We start from the raw sequence: 22,764 nt of genomic DNA, 5'->3' as shown, positions 1-22,764 counted from the left end.
TAGTACCATTAAGGACTATGCATTGAGGACAGTTTGTCATCCGTTACAAATCCATCTGATGGTCATGCTATCTATCTCACTTTTTTCTAGCTTAAGAAGAAGTAGGTTGTGGTCTACCTTGTTGAATGCCTTGCTGAAGTCTTAAGTATACTATGTCCACAGCATTTCTCTGGTCTACTAATTTAGTCACTTTGTCAAAGAATGAAATAAGATTGGTTTGGTGTGATCTGTTTTTAACAAACTGTGCTGACTTCTACTTATTACTTTACTCATTTCTAGATGTTCGCAGATGTTTTTTGATTATTTTTTTCCAGTGTCTTCCTGTATATTGATGTTAGGGGGATTGGTCTGTAGTTTCCTTGGTCTCTTTTTTCCCCTTGTTTGAAGATGGGAACCACATCAACTCTTTTCCAGTCCTCTGATAGCTCCCCAATGATCCAGGATTTCTGAAAGGGATGGTACAGTGGTTCTGATATGACATCTGCCAGCTCCTTTAGAACTCCAGGATGTAATCTGTCAGGTCCCGGTGATTTATATTCATTCAACATCAGACAGGTGTTCTCTAACCATTTTTTTTTTTGTTTATTTTCACTTTTATTTCTAGTCTATCTTTTGCAGCTATGTTTTTGGTAGGTGGGGCCATACTTTCTTTTTGCATGAAGACGGATGCAAAGACTGAGTTAAGCAGCTCTGCTTTCTCTCTGCTGCCTGTTACTTCCTTTGCTGTTTCCTTGATTTTTTTTTTCTTGTTATTTATAGGTTGAAAGAAACGTTAACAATTCTCTTTGACTTTTGTTTCAAAACGTTGTTCATTCTGAGCCTTTGCTTTCCTGGCTTCCTGACAAGACTACATATATTGGAGAGTTTAAGAGCAAGTTCTCTTCTGTAGGTTTCTCCACCCCGTCTGGCTTCTGCTGCTACTTTCGGTTTTCCCTCCCTCTCCTACCACCCCCACCCCCGCTTTCCCCCCTTTCCCCCCACCTCCTCGCCTCTCCTCTCCCTCCCTTTCCGTTCAGCGAGCTTGTGCAGCTGTGGCGGGTGGGCTAAGTGGGTATATTGGAGGCATTATGCGGATGTGAACAAATAGATAGCAACCCCATCCTTCCTCCTACTCTCGCTCCTCGGAAGCCTTCCAACTCTCGAAGCCTGCCTGGTTCGGGGAAGGTCAGAGTCCCAGGGCGCTCCCGCCTCGCCAGTTCCAGAGCCCCCCCAGCGCTCCCTTCCTCGCAACGCCAAGACCCGGGATCTGTGCGGCTGTGGCTCTCTGCGCATCCATCAGCCTCGGCGCTGGTCTTCTCTCGGCAGGTAAGGGCGGGTCGCTGGTTGCCGTTTAAAGCTTGCGCTTGCTCTCCGGTGGTCGTTGCTCAGGATTGGCGCTATGATTTTAAAACTGCGTCAGATGTAATTTTCTTTCTTTCGTTTTGCTTGTTTTCAAGCTTTCCGTTCGTCACTATGGATAAACTGGCTAATGCAAACTCGCAGTTTGCTCTGGATCTTTTCCAAAAGTTGACGGAAGCCCACCCAACCGGCAACGTTTTCTTTTCTCCGCTCAGTTTATCGTCCGCCCTGGCCATGGTCGCCTTAGGGGCCCGCGGTAACACAGCCTCGGAACTCTTGAAGGTCAGCAGGTATTTTTCTGACACGTTAGTATGGCTGCTAATATGAGGAAATGCGGCTCTTTTGTAAGGAGAGTTGAATTTTAAGTGCTGCGTATTGGAAAAACCGCCTCTAGTTTAGGGATGAATCATTGTCTTAAAATGTATTAAGTGAATCGCCAGCTTTAGTTAGGACTTCCAAAAAGTTAGTAAGAGACAGGATCAGTAATGTTGCTTCTTTCGTGTTTTACTCCCGGGTTTTACTAGTGATCTGCTGAGCAAACAATTTTCAAGAGAATAAGGGTGATAGATAGATGATAAAGATAGATAGATAAGTGACAGAGATAGTTAGGTAGCTACTATCATCAGCTAGCCAAATGATGGAGGGAGGGAGGGAGAAGGTAGGTAGGTAGGTAGCCAATTTTCTATCACTTAATGTTGGCCTATTGATCAGAGGTCCTTGGAATTGTATTTTTTACTGATAGGTTAGAGCAGGGATCCCCAAACTTGGCAGCTTTAAGACTTGTGGACTTTAACTCCCATAATTCTCCAGCCAGCTATGAATTTTGGGAGTTGAAGTCCACAAGTCTTAAAGCTGCCAAGTTTGAAGACCTCTGGGTTAGACTCTGAGAAAGTTTGAAAACCCTTGGTTTAGATTTTCCACACATAATCCAACCTGTATGGAATAAGGATGTAAGAACAAAATTGATCTACAAAAACATACAAAGAAGCAATGCTCTTTTTTTTCGCTATGCCTCAAGCAAACTCAGCATATAGACTCCAGTCATTGTCTGCTATGCTGAAATTTTCAAGCACCCAATTACAGTAGTAGGTTGTGATAAATGAAAGCAAAAGCTCCTTCCCCAAAAACGTTTAGCCTCTATAGGAAATTAATATTTTGGTCTCCAAATGACAGAGAGTCAGCCCCTCATATTAACTGTGCAAATGGGAAAGAAATAAACATTTTGATGCTCTCCATTGCGTTCAAAGGAAACATTGTCTACCCTCTTGCTATTCTTTATCAAAAAACCATTTGTTATGAAAATCAGACTAATATTCAACTTTTTCCTTCTCCATATAAGTTTCTTTTGTGCTGTAGTCTACGTGGATTTTGTAGCTGATACCCTACGGTAATTTTGAATAAAGTCACCTGTTTAGTCACTTTCCAAAGACAGAATATATGGTAAACACATTCAGGCTTTGGTAAATCCCTAATTTTTCCTCTTATATGTATAACCCATCCTACTAATCTTAGATACTGTATGTGCCTCTTTTAAAATGAAACCTAAGTTTGCAGAGAACGGTCCATTGTACTATTTGTTTATGTATGCTTTCTACCTGCAAATCTGTAGATTTCTGAAATGTCTCCATTGTTCTCAGACAAAATTATTTTTGAACTAACCAGTTCTTATTGGTACTAAGTTAGGGCTTATCTTTTCCATGGAGATACTTCATTTTGATGGAGTTGAAGACCTTCATTCAGTATTTCACACTCTCAATGCTAAAATTAACCGGAGCAATGCACCCTATATTCTGAAACTTGCTAATAGATTGTATGGAGAAAAAACTTCCAACTTTTTGTCTGTAAGTAGATTGCTAAATAAATAAACATCAATAATTAATGGACCATCAGAATGGCTTTATAGATCAATTTCAAATTTTATTAGCTTATGGCCGTGATGGCGAACCTATGGCACCGTGCCACAGTCACCCCAGTTCAGCTCCACTGCGCTTGTGTACGCGCCTCCCACTGGCCAGTTAGTCATTGGGTCTCTCCCATGCATGCGTGAGGGGTAGGGCGTGTGCAAGGGGCCAGGCGTGCATGGGGGGGGGGCATGTACGCATTGCATTTTGTGGGTCCAGCCGCACTTTGGGCACTCAGTCCGGAAAAGGTTAGCCACCACTGGCTTATGATACTCATCAATACAGTTATCCTTTGTTTTAAGTGAATCCTTAATCTCTCTTAATTAGGTCTGCTATGGTCCGCCCAGCCCAAAGACAATACAGTGAGATCCACTCATATCCAGTCATTCATTTTCTTACACCTAATGGACAGAATCTAGCCAAATGAAGGTTATAACCATCTAACCTATTCTATCCTGAGAGATTCCAGGGTTACCCTGAACCTCTTCCCCCACCCCCCTCCATTTTGGGACTGCACAACCTCTTAATCTGGGTGTCTCTCTCTCTGGGAAAATTTCAATGGTGAAATCCAAATTTTTTTACTACCAGTTCTGTGGCCATGGTGGGTATGACTTGGCGGGCATGGCAGGGGAAGGACACTGCAAAATCTCCATTCCCACCCCACTTTAGGGGAAGGATACTGTAAAATCCTCATTCCCTCTCCACTCCTGGGGGAAGGATATTGCAAAATCTCCATTTCCACCCCACTCTGGGGCCAGCCAGAGGTGGTATTTGCCGGTTTTCCGAACTGCTCAAAATTTCCACTACCGGTTCTCCAGAATCTGTCAGAACCTGCTGGATTTCACCCCTGGAAAATTAGGTATTTTGTTAAAATTTCCCCACCTCACCTCTCACTGCTTCTCCAGGTACACATTCCATCACAGCTTTGAAATATGCAGTTTTATAGGTTCATTGAATCTCTAATTGATTGTGGATGATTTTATTCATTCATTCATTCATTCATTCATTCATTCATTTGTTAAATGAAAATGCTTCTCTTGTTGCTATCCATAATAATTCTATTTATTTTATAATGTTATAATTTATTTTAGCATTTATAAATATTATATGTCCCATTTTATTAGGATTTCTTGACTAGCACCCAGAATTTGTATGGAGCTGAATTATCCACAGTGGATTTCTCAAATGCTCCAGACAATTATACATGATAATCAAACCCTTACTTTTATTTGCCATAATGCTGCCATAAAAGAATTGATAAAAGAGAAACCAAAATAATAGTTTGGAACAGTTAATTTTACTGAATGGGTTCTTTTTGTATACTGTTTAATAAGAGATCCAGTTAGCAAATTGAGAATAATTGCAGAGCAGAAATGTACATTTAACAAAATAAGAATAGAAAAGTGCATTTTCTATTAGTCTCGTTGATCTGGTAATATTATTTAGGCCTCAATTCCTGGCACAGCTAATTAACAGTGAAATTTCTCCATCAAGGTAAAATCCCAGAGTTGTTATCTGAAGGATCCATCGATGAAATGACTGAATTGATTTTGGTGAATGCTGTCTACTTTAAAGGCAACTGGGCAAAGGAATTTAAAGAAAAAAATACTGAAGACAAGCCTTTTAGATTAAATAAGGTAAAGGATTATTATTTTTGTCTATCTTCTGTAACAACAGCTTGTTGTTCAGGCAGGTGTAGCAATAAGCAATTGTATGAAGCATCATCAAGCTCTTATGATAGCGCTGAAAACATAATTCTAATTTATCTGTAGTCATGTTTTTGAAGCCTGATATCAGTTCCTTTGAGCCTAATCTCTAGTTACAAATCTCAGCTTTCCCATAAGTTAAACCTAGTTCCATTCTGAAATACTTTACTGAAATTAGTGGGTCACCTGTCTATTTGCTCTAATACACAAAGGAAAGCAATAAAGCAGTTTTTATTTATTTTAATACTATAGGTAGGTTTTTCCCTTGATTTATTTTATAAGTTGGTTAGATGTTCTGTTTATCCTTACCTGGAAATGAATTTCATTTAGTTTAAAAGAGTTGTATGATTCCAAAGAACAGCTATATATTAATACAGTCTTGCAAAGATCCACTTCCCAGAACTAGTTCTATCAACTTCAGCATATACATACAGAATCTTTATTTCTTTGTTGTTTGATAGACTCCTCACTGTAATATTCTTAATATAATGCAGAGAGAAAAGAAGAATGTGAAGAGAAGCTTCCCATTGGTTATATCCCTGAATGCAAGTGTTATGTGCTGGAACTCCCATACAAAGGAGAGGATCTTAGCATGATCATCCTTTTGCCTGACAGCATTGAGGATAATTCCACAGGCCTAGAACAGGTGATTCTATTCTTTCTTGCTACTGCTGTAAAATTCTTGTCCTAAACTAAATTATTCTAAGTACGACATGAACACTTGGTAGGATCACCCATGCGCATAGACAAAGTTGTGGTTTATGTGATGCATTGAGTAGCTCCACAGTGGGGTTCTGAAGACAGCCTGCCTTATTCTGGGGGCCTCCAGAAAATCTTCAAGAGTTCTCTCTCAGGCACTATGAATCCCTAATCATCTTGGGTGAAAGAATTGAAAACAGATTAGATCTGGATTAGATTTAAATAGTATCTTAAATAGTAAACACTAAGGTATCTATAAAACAAATGCTTTTTATATTTCATTTGGATAGGACAACCATGGTTTTGCCTGAAACTACTTTTTAAAAAATCTAATGTTTACTTCTTTATGCTATACACTCTGCATTATTTTTTTTCCATCTGAACATCTCTTAAAGCTGCAAATAGTTTAGCATGAGGCAGAAACCACCTTGCACTCAGTTAGGCGAAGACCATGTCTGGGATAGAGAAATGTGCTCTCTGGCCCTGCAGATTAATTCATACTGACGTCAGTGATATCCTGTTTTTCAGCAACATATTTTTCTGTGCTGAAATGGAAATATTGTGGCACAGTAATGCAAATAATTACTTGTCTTTCTTTGCCGCTTTAGCTGGAGCAGCAGCTTACCTTGGAAAAACTACAAGAATGGACCCAGCCCAAAAATATGAACTCCAGCGTGGACGTCAATGTACATCTACCTAAATTTCAGCTGGAAGAAAATTATGATCTTAAATCGTACTTTGCAGCATTGGGGCTAGTAGATGTGTTTGACGGTGACAAGGCTGATTTGTCTGGAATGTCAGGAGCTCAGGATCTCCATGTGTCTAAAATTGTTCACAAGTCCTTTCTAGAAGTAAATGAAGCGGGCACTGAAGCAGCAGCAGCTACTGCTGCTAAATATGTACCTTGTTGTCTGGTCATGGGGAAGGATTTTAATGCTGATCATCCTTTCCTATTTTATATCCGTCATAATCCAACAAACACTATACTTTTCCTTGGTAGATTTGCTTCTCCATAAAGAGTTTATTAGGAGAAATGAGAGCAAATGCAAAATTCTGAATGATAAGGAAAAAAAATGCACCATCAACAAGATAACAGATATGTGAATCACTGATTCTTTTTAGGTAGAGTTGTTTATATTGACATTGATGTGTTTTGTATATATATGGTGTATTATTTTGTTTTTATATGTTTAATAAAGTTTGGTTTTTAAAATTAAAAAAAAAGAGTATCGTAAATCATAAAACCAACTTCCAGCATCCTAGCAAATACTTGTTTCTCTGCCTGCTTGGGGGAATTGAACAAGTTAGGTTCCTCCAAATATTTTCCATCTTTGATTTTCTTGAATTCCTGAGTCTGTTAACAGGTTTTATGTGACACTTTGTTCAAAAGAGTAGCCATCTCTAATCTAGGACATTCAAGGTATGTTTGACTAGAGTTCCTTTAATTTCCAACTAGCTAGGAATTCTGGGAATTGTAGTTTGATCTGTTTGGAATCCACCAGGCAAAGGGAAGCTACTGTGCATTGTATTTGTTAAACAAATAACACATGAATTACTGGAATAAAATTGGCTTTCATTCAACATAAGTGTCTTTGGTCCAGACTCCTTTGTCCTTGAAAATCATTGATAATATAGAATCCAGAAAGTGTCTTCTTTTTTGTTCTTAAAAATACAAAACAATTTGGCACTTGTCTTAGTAAGTATCTTATGAGGAATTCTGGTACAACTTTTCTTATCATTCAGTAAATGCAGAAATGCTCACATATGAATCATTAGTAACCTCATTCTACATTTTTTTGATATTTTTTGTCCACATTTTCTCCTCAGTAAACCCAAACTATATATTGTTGTCCATCCTTCAAGCATTCATTCTATTGAAGGCAAGTGTGAAATAAAGAAATTCTAATGACACTCTAATGAAGGGGTTGTTACTTCTACAATTCAATTTAATTCATGTTACCTGGATGATTTAGAGCAGGGGTGTCAAACTCTATTTCACTGAGGGCCACATCAGGATTGTGTTTGACCTTGGGGGAGGGGGGAAATGCCAGGCTAGGTGTGGTCAGTTCGACATCACTCGTGTCAGGGTGCCTGTGGTAGCCTGAGTACTCTGCCAGTGAAAATGGGCCCCTGAGCTCTGTTTTATGCTGTGACGGTTTCCTGCAACCCTCTGCCAGCAAAAACAGAGCTTGCAGCCCTCCTGAGCTCCGTTTTCTGGTGTCTGGTCCTTCACTGTTTCCAGGGCCATCTACAGATGGAGCTCTGGGCCAACAAAAGGAAATCTCAGGAACACAGTATAAGACTGCACAGCAAACCACAGAGTACTTACAATATTATAACTGAAGTCTTTTAGGAAAATGGAGACAGTGATGGATTTTAAATTAACTTTATTTTCAGTTGCAAAATTTCTCAAGTTACAGTTCAACTCTAAGGATTTTTTTCCCCACTTTAAGATGCAAATGCAGTATTTATTTACAGACTGGAATAAATCAAGCTCCAATCAAGAACACAAGTAAAAATTAGGCCTTTCTAAATTCTATGGATTATATTAAATATATGCTTATATCAGTCCCATTGAAGAAGCCTGATATTAGCTTAGCTGGGCAATTCTTATTTTTTATATATTTGAAATAATGCCCTATTTATATCCTTGATAAATCAAGTGATTTTAGTTGTTCTTTACCTATATAATATGTATTTTATCCAAGGTTATCAAACAATTCTTACATTTTGCATAAAGCATGCAAAAAAATATTCTTTGTAGTATAAAATGGTTTAGGAATGTGCAGCTATTTCCACTTCAAGTGGAAAAGGAGCAGTTCCTTAAATAGAACACATATTTTCCTCTGACTATACAAGTAGTGTAGAAAAGGTGTAGTTTCTTTAAAGAACCTCTGACAACATTAAGGCATATATCTATATCTGTGCTGAGCAGCTTTTTGCCTCGAATTGGAACAGTAGAATATCCCCAAAATCGTTTCATTTGTACCGAAGATGATTGAATACATATTTTTTAATACAAAAACGTAGGCATCCCAGTTTGAGGCTACCAGTTAAATATGGCTGGCCCGGAAAAATACTTTTTTCTTAAAACTGAAATGAACTTTTAAGAAAAATATTACGGGATTATTATGAATCGTGTGTGACAATACAGGGTGTTTCATCAAAGTTTGCTTAGTGTGAAAAAATCGATCCCTTTCAACTCTCCAGGCAGATATTCTTGTTCTACAGGATTCTTGTACATAGGATTGTATTTATAACCTTTACCATAACCTAAATTTTTCATGAGCTTGGTTGGTGCATTCCGCAAATGTAAAGGGACAGGCGGAAGTGGTCCTAGGTGGTCTCTTAGGCATGATTTCACATGACTGTAAACGCTGTACACTTCAACAGACTTAGGTGCTCTGGCGAAATAGACGACACCCTGCGCCAGTAAAACCTATGGAACAAAAAGAAAGGGACAATTAAAGAGGCAAGGTAGCCCTCGATTATACTCTATGAGAAAGTTTGAAAACCTTTGGTTTACCTTTTCCACCTATAGTTGTCCAACCTGTAGGGAATAAGGATATAAGAAGAAAATTGATGCACAACAAATACAAAGAAGTAACGCCGGCAAGCTTCTGCAATTGGGGCGGGTGGGCTAAGTGCGTGTATTGGAAGCCTTCTCTTCGGGTGTAGCAAATTGAGGGCAGCCCAACTTTTCCTCCTGCTGACGCTCTTCTCACGCCTTCCAACTGTGGAAACCTGCCTGGTTCAGATCTCTTCCTCTTTGACCGGTGAAGGTCAAAGTCCGAGGGCGCTACCGCCTCACCGGCTCCAATGATCGTCCCGGCGCTCCCTTCCTCGCAACGTCAGGACCGGAGATCTGGGCGGGAGTGGCTCTCTACGCATCCAAGCATAGCCGCTGATCTTCTCTCGTAAGGGTGGGATCAAGCTTGTGCTTCCTCTCCCGTCGTTGTTGCTCGGCATCGGTGCTATAATTTTAAAGGTGCTTCAGAAATAATTCCCTTTCTTTTTTCTTTTTCCTTGTTTTCAAGCTTTCCCGTTCGTCGCTATGGATAAACTGGCTAATGCAAACTCGCAGTTTGCTCTGGATCTTTTCCAAAAGTTGAAGGAAGCCAACCCAACCGGCAACGTTTTCTTTTCTCCGCTCACTGTATCGTCCGCCCTGGCCATGGTCGCCTTAGGGGCCCGCGGTAACACAGCCTCGGAACTCTTGAAGGTCAGCAGGTATTTTTCTGACACGTTAGTATGGCTGCTAATATGAGGAAATGCGGCTCTTTTGTAAGGAGAGTTGAATTTTAAGTGCTGTATATTGGAAAGACCGTCTCTAGTAGAGGGAAGTTATGTTTGGATTTAACTTGATGAATCGTGTTAATGTGATGAATCATGTTCTGCTGAATAAACAATTTTCAACAGAATAAGGGTGTGTGTGTGTGTGGAGAGAGAGAGAGAGAGAGAGAGAGAGAGAGAGAGAGAGAGAGAGAGAGAGAGAGCACTCCAATTTTCTATCACTAAATTTGGCGTATTGACCAGAGGTTCTTAACTGACAGGTCTGACTTTGTGAGAAAGTTTGAAAACCCTTAGTTTAGATTTTCCACATATAGTTGTCCAACCTGTATGGAATAAGGATGTAAGAACAAAATTGAAAATAAATGTTCTGATGTTCTCTGTTGCATTCAAAGGAAACATTCTCTACTCTCTTGCTATGTTTTCTCAAAAAATCATTTCTTATGAAAATCAGACTAACGTTCAACTTTTTCCTTATCCGTTTCCATTAGTTTTGTGCCATAATTGGCACATAGTCTAGATAGATTCTGTAACTGACACCCTAACCTATTTTGTTATTTCCCCCGACAGAATATATAGAAAACGCATTCAGGCTTTGATAAATCCCCAATTTTTCCTTGTAAATGTATAACCCATCGTATTAATCATATGTATGTGCCTCTATTAAGATGAAACCTAAGTTTGCAAAGAATAGTCCATTGTACTGTTTGTTTGTTTATGTATGCTTTCTACCTGTGAGTCTGTAGATTTCTGAAATGTCTCCATTGTTCTTAGACAAAATTATTTTTGCAGTAACCCTAATTTCACTGTTCTTATTGGTATTAAAGTAGGATTTATCTTTTCCATGCAGACATTTCATTTTGATGGTGTTGAAGATCTTCATTCAGTATTTCACACACTCAATACTAAAATTAACCGGAGCAATGCACCCTACATTCTGAAACTTGCTAATAGATTGTATGGAGAAAAAACTTTCAACTTTTTGTCTGTAAGTAGATTGCTAAATAAATAAACATCAATAATTAATGGACCATCAGAATGGCTTTATAGATCAATTTCAAATTTTATTAGACTATGATATTCATCAATACAGATATCCTTTGCTTTAAGTGAATGTTTAATCTCTCTTAATTAGGACTGATATGGTCAGCCCAGTCCAAAGATGATACAGTGGGAGCCAATCATATCCAGTCACTCATTTTCTTATACCTAATGGACAGAATCTTGCCAAATGGAATTTATAACCATCTACCCTACTATATCCTGAGAGATTGCAGGGTGTGGCTACCCTGAACCTCTTCCTCTCTCTCTCCTCCATTTGGGACTGCACAGCCACTTAATCTCAGTGTGTCTCTGGGAAAACACTGTGTTTTGCTAAAATTTCCTCCCCCACACCATTGCTTCTCCAGGTGCACATTCCATCACAGCTATGAAATATGCAGATTTATAGGTTCATTCTTTTTCTCTCTTTTATCCACTTACAGACATCTTTCTTGTGAGATGTAGAAGTATTGCAGCTCACTTTATAAGATAGATCCAGATTTTCCAATTAGATTACAAATTATATGTATAATATCATATCTTTTCAGAAGAATAAACTTTCTTCAAAGACCATTCCGTTCAGGTTACATTTCAATCGAAACACATGATGTTTAATCCCGTATCATGGTTCAAGTACTGAAGAAGAGCAGGGAGGTCTAGATTTAAGATCTCACTCAGAATAGTCCACTTTTTCTCTTCGGGCTAGTTGTGCTTTTCAGCCTAAACATGGTTTACATGACAGTAAATTGGACTTCCGGCGGTGACGTCAACGTGTTAGGGACGAAAGGAACGGTGCTCCGTTTCCAAAGCCCCTAATATCCTCGCTGCGGGCGCTGATTTCGGCACTACCAACCCCGTAGAGGTCGGTAGAAGAAGGGGAAATTTCTGAGGACCTCGGGAGGGCGGCAATCCCCCCGAAGGTTCAGGATAACTCCTCTAACTCAGAACGAGGAAGAACCAGCCACCCGGCTGGCCAGAAACGCTGATAGCTGTTAAGAGGGAAGCGAAGATTGAAAAAGAAAAGCATCGGTGAAAACAGAAGTGAGGATTAAAGATTGAAAAGGTATATCTGCATTTTCTAACGGTTGGGAGAAAGCGGGCGGAAGGAACCCTTGAGTAAAAGAGGAGAAAGAGAAGCGGTGACCGATAAGTGGAGTGAAGGGGAGGAATCCATATTGAAAGTGACAGCGTGTAATCTGGTAGTCAGTGGAATCCGAAAGAATCCAGAGGGAATACGGTTGAACGAAGTGTGTGATTGATAACCAGAGCTTCATAACAAAAAGCTGCGAGAGCGAAGGTCTCTGAAAACTTAAAAGACTTAACGGGAGGACTTTTAGAGCCCCGGATATCCATAGAAGAAAGGACGGTGAAGCCATATTGAGCAACGGCAGGGAGAACACAGTCAACTTAGAACTTATAACATTGTTGCCAATACTTACTGGACAATCCAGATAAAGGCTTCCTTAACAGGATCGAGTTTATTGATCGAGTTAATTGGATAATTGGATAATAAAGTAACGGGACTATTGGATTGAGTTATTTGGGGAAGCAGACGCTTGATACTTTTGGCACACGATCGGTGTGTATTGGACAAAAAGTAAAGTAAAGGGAGGAAAAAGTACGATCGGACGTGAAATACATTGGATTTATAATTTTTGTTTCTGCCACGGCTTATCCCGGTGAGGACTTGAACTGAGGATTACGGAACAAGTGGATAATACATAGATATATTATATTGAAACTATTGACAGTTGAAAGGAAGTAGACTTGAACTATAATTGGATATTTGATATAAAGATTGCCAGAATACAAGATACTACCAAGACCAACTACTAATTATCAACAGTGACTAAGAAGTAATATTTGGTGTATATATACTCACTGCTTCGGAAATCTATACTTATATGACTGCATAACATTACCTTATACTTATCTTGTACCCATTAAGTGAATTATTGCCTTATTAATTTGTTTTTATATATTTATATTATTAGAATCAGAGATATAGATTTTATTATAGCTAAATATAATTTCTATTAATTTGTCTTTATATAGTTAGAATCTCAATGATTTGTTAATTTGTCTTAATACAACTAGAATCAAAGATCCGGATTATATTATACTTATCATAGCTGTATTATAATTACAAAAGTATATCCATATACGTATGTTATATAAATTAAAATAAATTGGATAAATTAGATAAGTAAGATAAATATTTAGACAATTGCTTAAGGAATCTACGTTTGACATTTGATTGCATAGTATGACCTTATTTATAAGAAGTGTATATTAATAGATTAAGTGATATATTAATTTGATCTATATATAGTTAGTATTAAAGATTTAGTCCATAGTATATTAGATACATTTATATTAACTACATCCCTTTACCTTCTGAGAGAAATCATATTGCACTTACTCCCTACTTACTAATATACCACTTACTCAAATACTTAATACCAGGGAGAATTAGCTGATGGATTGCTAGAACGTTACATTTTTCCCTCGACCCTCCCACTTAGCTTCCCATGCTGATTGATTTATAAGTACAAAGGAGCCTGGAAAAAAGCGAAAAATAAATTTGAGTGAAATTTTAAAACAGACCTAGAAATATTGACCAGTATATGAAAATCTGGGAAAGAATAAAAAAAGAGATAATAATGGCGACCACAAGTATAACGACAACAGCTAAAATAAGTAAGAAAACACCATCAGGCCAAATGATACTTATGACCTCACCAGCTCAACAGAAAGTAATTGAAACCACAGAAAAGGAGAAGATGAGCCCTGCCCTACAGAACATCCACTCCGCATTAGCAATGATCCAGGAAGGCATGAATAGAATGCAGGAAACCATGGCACATAATCATGAAGAGACCAAGAAAAATCATGAAGAATTGAGGTCAGATGTGAGTGAAATTAAAGATAACATCAAAAATATGGATGAGAAGATAGAACAAATTCAGCAAAACATAACAGAAAACGAGCAGAGGATCCAAAAGGTGGAAGAAAGAGTAGAATATGCGACCAACAGAATGGAAAGAATGGAACAAGATCAAGGGGCATTTAATAAGGAAACTGAGGACGCGTTAACCTATCTGGAAATGGAAAAGGCATCATTCTACTTACGGTTTCAAAATGTAGAAGAACAGAAGGATGAGGATCTAAGTGAAATAATGATTGAGATACTGGCAAAGGCAACCCAGGTGGATAAGGATGAACTGCAAAATGGAATGGATGAAATATATAGGGTGTACACGAACTACACAAGAAGAAACAAATTACCCAAAGAAATTCACATAAGATTCACGAAAAAATCTATTAAGGAAGAGATCTACAGGAAGATGAGGGAAGAGACAATCATGCACAAGGGAAGAGAAATCATAACTCTCAAACAAATACCAAGAAGAACGAGAGATCAAGAAGAAATTATAATTTCCTGACCACCCAGCTAAATAAATTTAAAATAAAATTCCGCTGGCTACTACCGGAAGGCCTACTTATCTCCTGGGATGAAAGAAAGTACAAGATTGATAATCTGGAAAAGGCTCAAGAATTCTTTGACCAGCACTTTACAATGGAAGAGGAACAGGAGACAAGGAGAGAAGCGGAACCCGGGACACGGCGAATGGAGAAGGAAGAAAAAGATCAGGAAGAGGCAAAAAGATTGGAGAGAGAAAGAATGGAGAGAGAGGGAGCGAGGGAAAAGACTCAAAGAGTTACCAGAAACACAACAAAGTTGAAAATCACAAATAGATAAACTCGATAGAGATAGAAGGAGAAATAAAAATTATATCAATTAATATAAACGGACTCAACTCCCCAAGGAAAAGGAAATATATATTTACGAAATTGCAAAAATTGGACTTAGATGTGATAACTTAGAAGAAGTACACATTAAAAGACAGCAACAAATATTGTTGGAGAATCAAAAATTAGGAAAATTATTCACATCCCTAGGAGATAATAAGAAGAGAGGAGTGGCAACTTATGTCAAAAACCATTTAAAAGCTAAACAGATATATACAGATTCGGAAGGACGTATTTTAATAACTGAAATACAAACAGAAACAAAGAAAATATTGCTAGCTTCTATCTATGCACCTAATGGAAACCAGAGAGAATTTTACAAGAAACTACATGATACAATTAAAGATTTGGAGTACGAAAATATCTGTGTTGTCGGAGACTTCAACGCAATCGTGAATATACAAGATGACTATCGAAGTAATAAACAAAGTAAGACTCGAAAAAGAATCTTACCGGATACATTTAAGGATATGGCTGAAGAATTGCAATTACATGATGGATGGAGAGAGGCCAACAAACAAACCAAACAATATACCTTCTACTCAAACCCACACCAGTCATGGTCTCGGATTGACATGGCCTGGATGACGCCACACCTCAGGAAGGATCTACAAGACATCGAAATTATACCGAATACATGGGCTGACCATAATCCTATAAAAATAACATGGAGAGGACAGCAAAAGCAGAAGAGGTGGATGATGGACACCGGAATAATAACAGATAGAGATTATGTGCAGATGATGGAGAACGAACTTAGAATATTTTATCAAATAAACACAAAGGAGCAGACTTCAGTACAGAATCTGTGGGACACTACTAAGGCCTATATAAGAGGCCTCACAATAGCATACACAGCAAAAAAAAATAAAGATAAACAACAAAAGAGGAAAAAATTAATGGAAGAACTCAACATATATGAGTCACAATTACAGAAACAGCCTGACGACAAAACAACAAGGGAAAAATTGAATCGTACTAAACATGAGTTGAATTTAATTACACAAGCAGAAATCGCACAGAAAATGAAAATGGCCAAGCAGAAATACTTTGAATATGCAAACAAAACAGGTCGCTGGCTGGCATACAGACTGAAGAAGCATATCATCCCCAAAGAAGATACGGATCCGACTAAAATCCAAAATTATAGACCCATCTCGCTGTTAAATGTAGATTACAAACTATTCACGACAATTATAGCACAGAGGCTGAAAACAATTATACATAATTATATACACCCCGACCAAAATGGTTTTGTCCCAAGGAGACAAATAAAAAACAACATGAGGACAATAATAAAGGTTCTCGAATACTACGAGCAAAACATCAATAATCAGGTAGCGCTAATCTTTCTTGACGCGCAAAAGGCGTTCGACAATTTGAATTGGAAATTCCTTATAGCACAACATATAGAGCCTTGATAGTACAGTGGTTAGTGCACCCTGTCATTAACACAGCTGCCTGCAATTTCTGCTGGTTCAAATCTCTCCAAGGCTCAAGGTTGACTCAGCCTTCCATCCTTTCTAAGGTAGGTGAAATGAGGACCCAGTTTGTGGGGGCAATAAGCTGACTTTGTATAAAATATACAAAAGAATGAAGGCTATTGCTTAACGCATTGTAAGCCGCCCTGAGTCTCCGGAGAAGGGCAGCATATAAATCAAATTTAAAAAAAAAACAAAAAACCCCCCTGCAGATTATGAATTTCGGCGACAAATGAAAATGATTAAGAAAATATATTCTTCCCAGACAGCGAGAATTATAATTAATGGAGATATGACCGAAAAAATAAGCATCCAAAAGGGGGTAAGACAAGGATGCCCAATATCGCCTCTACTGTTTATAATCTCACTGGAAGTCCTTCTAAAGGAAGTAAGAAAGGAAGAAGAAATAAAAGGACTGAAGATAAGGAATGAGGAGTATAAACTACAGGCTTTCGCGGATGATGTGGTCTTCATAGTGGAACAACCGGAAGTAGCGGGAGTCAAATTATTAGAGAAGATAGAGGAGTATGGCAAAGTGGCGGGGCTTAAGATCAATAAACAAAAAACCAAAGTCTTGACCAAAAATATGACAATGACACAAGAGGAAAAATTAGAAGAAGAATTAGGAATGCAAATTGCGAAGAAAGCAAAATATTTGGGAATTTGGCTTACTACAAAAGCAACAACTATTAGAGAGGACAATTACATTAAATTGATGAAGCAAATTAGAAAAGACTTGGAAAGATGGAATAAGGTACAACTATCATTTCTTGGCAGAATAGCGTCTGTAAAGATGAACATATTACCAAGACTCCTATATCTCTTCCAAGTGATACCAATTGGTCCGGGAAAAGATTTCTTTAAGGATCTCAACAAGACAATAATGAAATACATCTGGCAAGGAAAGAAAGCTAGAATTAAAATAAGATGCTTACAGGACACAAAGGAGAAGGGAGGCCTAGGTCTACCAGACTGGGAGCTATATTACAAGGCGGCGGCGTTGAATTGGATCAGAGAATGGATAGATCTATCAAATAGGAGAACGCTATACTTGGAGGGATTTGATCTGAGTCGAGGTTGGCATGCCTTTCTGTGGGAAGGCACAGACAAGCAACATCCGTACTTTCAGAGACATGTAATAAGAGGTGCACTATATAAAACATGGCAAGATATCAGAAGGCAACACTATAGTAAAATCCCACGATGGTTGTCGCCTATGGAGGCGCTAATTTATCCAAACACTATAGAAATAGGAAAGATGCGGAAATATCAAGAATTGTTGAGTAGTGAGGGAGACCTACTTACGAGATAAATATTATATGTCTTATTTTGCTAGGATTTCTTGACTAGCACCCAGAATTTGTATGGAGCTGAATTATCCACAGTGGACTTCTCGAATGCTCCAGACAAAGCAAAAAAGGAAATTAACCAATGGGTTGAACAGCAGACTGAAGGTGAGATAAAAAAAAAATTAACAACTATAGTTTTATCTTTTCGTTGCAAGTCAAACCCTTACTTTTATTTGCTGCCATAAAAGACCAATTTCCAGAATTGATCAAAGAGAAAGCAAAATAATAGTTTGGAAAGTTAATCTTACAGAATAGGTTATTTTTGTGTAGTGGTTAATAAGGGATCTTATAAAATAAGGGATCTTATAAAATAAGGGATCTTATGAAATGATAAAAAGAAAAGACAATACAAAATAATTAAAATTTTGAAAGAATAAATAGACCAAAAGCCAATAAAACAGGAGACAAGAGGATGGGGTTCTTCTCTCTGTCCCATCAGCCACCCCACAGCATAGAATCTCCTGTCGGGGCTCCAGACCAGCTAGCAGAGTCCGATTTTAAGACTTTTCCAGAAGGCCAGGAGTGTTGGGGCTGATGTTACCTCAGGAAATGAATATTAAAAACACTGAATGTTTTTACTAATATATTTATCAAAAAGAGGATTTTATTTTAAATTGGGGTTTTTGGGTTTGGCTAGTATTCCAGTATTAGCAGTGTTCCATTAATAGCAGTATTCCAGTATTTTGAAAGGTTGCCACAAAGAGGAGAGGGTCAACTTATTTACCAAAGCACCAGAGGGCAAGACAAGAAACAATGGATGGAAACTAATGAAGGAGAGAAGCAACCTGGAAATAAGGAGAAATTTCCTAACAGTGAGGACAATTAACCAGTGGAACAGCTTCCCTTCAGAAATTGTAGCTGCTTCATCAGTGGAAGTTTTTAAGAAGTGACTGGATAGTAACTTGTCTGAAATGGTATAGAGTCTCCTGATTGAGCAGGAGGTTGGACTAGAAGACCTCCAGGATCCCTTCCACCTCTATTCTAATTGATTGATTGATTGATTTGATTGATTCTGGAGATGTGGCACCTTAAGCACATGACAGAAATGGCCAGTGCTATTTACAGCAGCTTTTGCTAATTCATGATTTTTAAAAAAACAAAAATATTTACAAGATAATTGCAAATACATTTAAGAAGTACATTTAGATTAATCTCATTTATCCAATAATATTATTTAAGTCTCGGTTCTTTGCACAGCTAATGAACTGTAAAATTTCTCCATCAAGGTAAAATCCCTGAGTTGTTATCTGAAGGATCCATCAATGAAATGACTAAATTGGTTTTGGTGAATGCTGTCTACTTTAAAGGCAACTGGGCAAAGGCATTTAAAGAAGAAGATACTGAAGACAAGCCTTTTAGACTAAATAAGGTAAATAATTTTTTTGTCTCACTTCTGTAACAACAACTTGTTGTTTAGGCAGGTGTAACAATAATCACTCACATGAAGCGTTATCAAGCTTTTATGATAGCGCTGAAAACATAATCCTAATTTATCTGTAGTCATGTTTTTGAAGCCTTATATCAGTTCCTTCCTAATCTCTAGTTACAAATCTCAGCTTTCCCATAAATTAAACCTAATTCTATTCTGAATTTTTTTTTTTACTGAATTTAGTGGGTCATTTGTTTATTTGCTCTAATACATGAAGGAAAACAATAAAGCAGTTTTTATTTTTTTATACTACAGGTAGTTTTTTCCCCTTGGTTTACTGTAATTTTTAAATTGGTTTAGATGTTCTGTTTATCCTTAACTTGGAAATGAATTTCATTTAGTTTAAAAGAGTTGTATGATTCCAAAGAACAGCTATATATTAATACAGGTTTGCAAAGATCCACTTCCCAGAACTAGTTCTATCAACTTCAGCATATACATACAGAATCTTTATTTCTTTGTTGTTTAATCACTGTAATATTCTTAATATAATGCAGACAGAAAAGAAGAATGTGAAGATGATGTTTATGAAAGAGAAGCTTCCCATTGGTTTTATCCCTGAATGCAAGTGTCGTGTGTTGGAACTGCCATACAAGGGAAAGGATCTTAGCATGATCATCCTTTTGCCTGACAGCATTGAGGATAATTCCACAGGCCTGGAACAGGTGATTCTATTGTTTCTTGCTGTAAAATTCTTGTCCTAAACTAAATTATTCTAAATACGACATGAACACTTGGTAGGATCACCCATACGCATAGACAAAGTTGTGGTTTATGTGATGCATTGAGTGGCTCCACAGTGGGGTTCTGAAGAGAGGCTGCCTTATTCTTGGGATCTCCAGAAAATCTTCAAGAGTTCTCTGCTATGAAGACTTCTCTGCTACACTATGAATCCCTAATCATCTCAGGTGAAAATGTTGAAAATAGATTATATCTGGATTATATTTAAATAATATCTTAAATAATAAACAGTAAGGTATCTATAAAATAAAAGCTTTTTATGTTAAGTTTGAACAGGACAACCATGGTTTTGCCTAAAAATACTTTTTAAAAAAATCTACTGGTATGTTTCGTTCTAATAATGTTTATGCTATAAACTCTGTGTTAATTTTTTCCCATCTGAACATCTGTTAAAGCTGCAAATTGTTTAGCATGTGGCAGAAACCCTCTTGCACTCAGTTCACTGCCATATTTTTGTTGTTTCCCATAGAGAAAGACCATGTCTGGGGTAGAGAAATGTGCCCTCTGGCTCTGCAAATTCATTCATACTGAAGTCAGAGATATTCTGTTTTTCAGCAACATGTATCTCTCTGCTGAAATGGAAATATTGTGGCACAATGATGCAAATGATTATTTCTCTTTCTGTGCCTTTTTAGCTGGAGAAGCAGCTTACTTTGGAAAAACTGCAAGAATGGACCCAGCCAAAGAATATGGATTCCGGCATGGACGTCTATGTACATCTACCTAAATTTCAGCTGGAAGAAAACTATGACCTTAAATCTTACTTTGCAGCATTGGGGCTAGTAGATTTGTTTGACAGTGGCAAGGCTGATTTGTCTGGAATGTCAGGAGCTCAGGATCTCCATGTGTCTAAAATTGTTCACAAGTCCTTTCTAGAAGTAAATGAAGCAGGCACTGAAGCAGCAGCAGCTACTGCTGCTATGATTATGCTCCTTTGTTTGCCCATGCGGGAGGATTTTATTGCTGACCATCCTTTCCTATTTTTTATCCGTCATAATCCAACAAACACGATACTTTTCTTTGGTAGATTTGCTTCTCCATAAAGAGTATCGTTAAGACATAAAACCAACTTCCAGCCTCCTATTATACGCATGTTTCTCTGCTTGCTTGGGGGAATTTTCATGAACATGTTGGGTTCCTCCAGTTATTTTCCATCTTTGATTTTTTTGAATTCCTGAGCCTGTTAACAGCTTTTATGTTTACACTTTGCTCAAACCTATAACCATCTCTAATCTACAACATTCAGGGATATTTGACTGCAGTTCCTTTAATTTCCAACTAGCCAGGAATTCTGGGAATTGTAGTTTGAGCTCTTTGGAAGCCCTCAGGCAAGTGGCAGCTACTGTGCATTGTATTTTAAAAATGAGTAACACATGAATTACTGAAATAAAGTTGGCCTTCATTCAATATAATGTAAGAGTCTTTGGTCCTTTGTCCTTGAAAATCATTGATAATATGGAATCCAGAAAGTGTCTTCTTTTTTGTTCTTAGAAATACAAAACAATTTGGCACTTGTCTTAGTAAGTACCTTATGAGGAGTTCTGGTACAACTTTTCTTACTGTTCAGTAAATGCAGAATTGTTCACATATGAATCACCAGTGACCTCAATCTACTAATTTTCTGATATTTTTTTGTCCACATTCTCTCTGCTCAGTAAATCTGAACTATACTATTCCCCGCCTCTTACAACTATCTACAGATGGAGCTCCAGGCTAGCAAAATGAAATCTCAGGAACACAGTATAAGATTTCACACCAAACAACAGAGTGCTTACAATATTATAACTGAAGTCTTTTAGTTATATTATTATTTTAATAATTTCCAATTATAAAATGGAAACAGCGATGGTTGTAAATTAACTTTATTTTCACAGTTTCAAAAATATTTTCTCAAGTTACATTTCAATTATAAGGAGTTTTTTTTTCAGTTTAAGGTGCAAATGCAGTATATCTTTATAGACTGGGATAAATCAAGCTCCAATCAAGGACACAAGTCAAAATTAGGCCTTTCTAAGTTCTATGGATTGTTTAAAATATATACTTCTATTAGTCCCATTGAAAAAGCCTAATATTAGCTAAGATGGGCAATTCTTATTTTTTATTTTTTTTTGAAATAATGCTCTTCATATCCTTGATTAAATCAAACAATTTTAGTTGTTCTTTACCTATATAATATGTATTTTATCTAAGGTTATCACACAATTCTTACATTTTATATAAGGCATGCAATAAAATATTCTTTGTAGTATAAAATGGTTTAGGAATGTGCAGCTATTTATTTCCACTTCAAGTGGAAAAGGAGCAGTTCCTTAAATAGAACACATATTTTCCTCTGACTACCCAAATATTGTAGAAAAGGTGTAGTTTCTTTAAGGAACCTCTGACAACATTAATGCGTATATTTATATCTGTGCTGAGCAGCTTTTTACCTTGAATTGGAACAGCAGAATATCCCCAAAATTGTTTCATTTGTACCAAAGATGATTGAATACATATTATTTAATACGAAAAGGTAGGCATCCCAGTTTGAGACTACCAGTTAAATATGGCTAGCCTGGAGAAATACAGTTTTCCTAAAACTGAAATGAACTTTTAAGAAAAATATTACGGGATTATTATGAATCGCGTGTGACAATACAGGATGTTCCATCAAATTTTGCTTTGTTTGAAAAAATCAATCCCTTTCAACTCTTCAGGCAGATATTTTTCTTCTACAGGATTCTTGTACATAGGATTGTATTTATATCCATAACCTAAATTTTCCATGAGCTTGGTTGGTGCATTCCGCAAATGTAAAGGGACAGGCGGAAGTGGTCCTTGGTGGTCTCTTAGGCATGATTTCACATGACTGTAAGCGCTGTACACTTCAACAGACTTTGATGCTCTGGCGAAACAGACTACACCCTGTGCCAGTAAGACCTATGGAACAAAAAGAAAGGGACAATTAAAGCAGCCAGGGCGATGTACTGCAGGTAG

The 22,764-nt window shown here is 37.5% G+C and overlaps 2 protein-coding genes across 2 annotated transcripts; both read left to right on the top strand.

The window, feature by feature from the left end:
• Positions 1-1,225: 1,225 nt before the first annotated feature.
• LOC139314979 (leukocyte elastase inhibitor-like) lies at positions 1,226-6,715 on the top strand. The gene is made up of 5 exons (XM_070941001.1): positions 1,226-1,305; positions 1,437-1,620; positions 4,734-4,773; positions 5,440-5,591; positions 6,253-6,715. The coding sequence occupies exons 2-5, from the start codon at positions 1,453-1,455 to the stop codon at positions 6,658-6,660; spliced, it is 768 nt and encodes a 255-aa protein (XP_070797102.1). The 5' UTR covers positions 1,226-1,305; positions 1,437-1,452; the 3' UTR covers positions 6,661-6,715.
• Positions 6,716-9,698: 2,983 nt separating this feature from the next.
• LOC139314823 (leukocyte elastase inhibitor-like) lies at positions 9,699-21,177 on the top strand. Its single transcript, XM_070940740.1, has 6 exons — positions 9,699-9,866; positions 10,785-10,922; positions 17,606-17,723; positions 18,845-18,987; positions 19,545-19,712; positions 20,424-21,177. The coding sequence occupies exons 1-6, from the start codon at positions 9,699-9,701 to the stop codon at positions 20,829-20,831; spliced, it is 1,143 nt and encodes a 380-aa protein (XP_070796841.1). The 3' UTR covers positions 20,832-21,177.
• The last annotated feature ends 1,587 nt before the right edge of the window (positions 21,178-22,764 follow it).

This window comes from Pituophis catenifer, unplaced genomic scaffold, assembly GCF_029215685.1.
Source record: "Pituophis catenifer annectens isolate HBS135680 unplaced genomic scaffold, rPitCat1.0.hap2 SCAF_3, whole genome shotgun sequence".
NCBI classification, from domain to species: Eukaryota; Metazoa; Chordata; class Lepidosauria; order Squamata; family Colubridae; genus Pituophis; species Pituophis catenifer.
The sequence above is the reverse complement of the archived record's forward strand: the minus strand, read 5'-3'. Positions and strand labels throughout refer to the sequence as shown.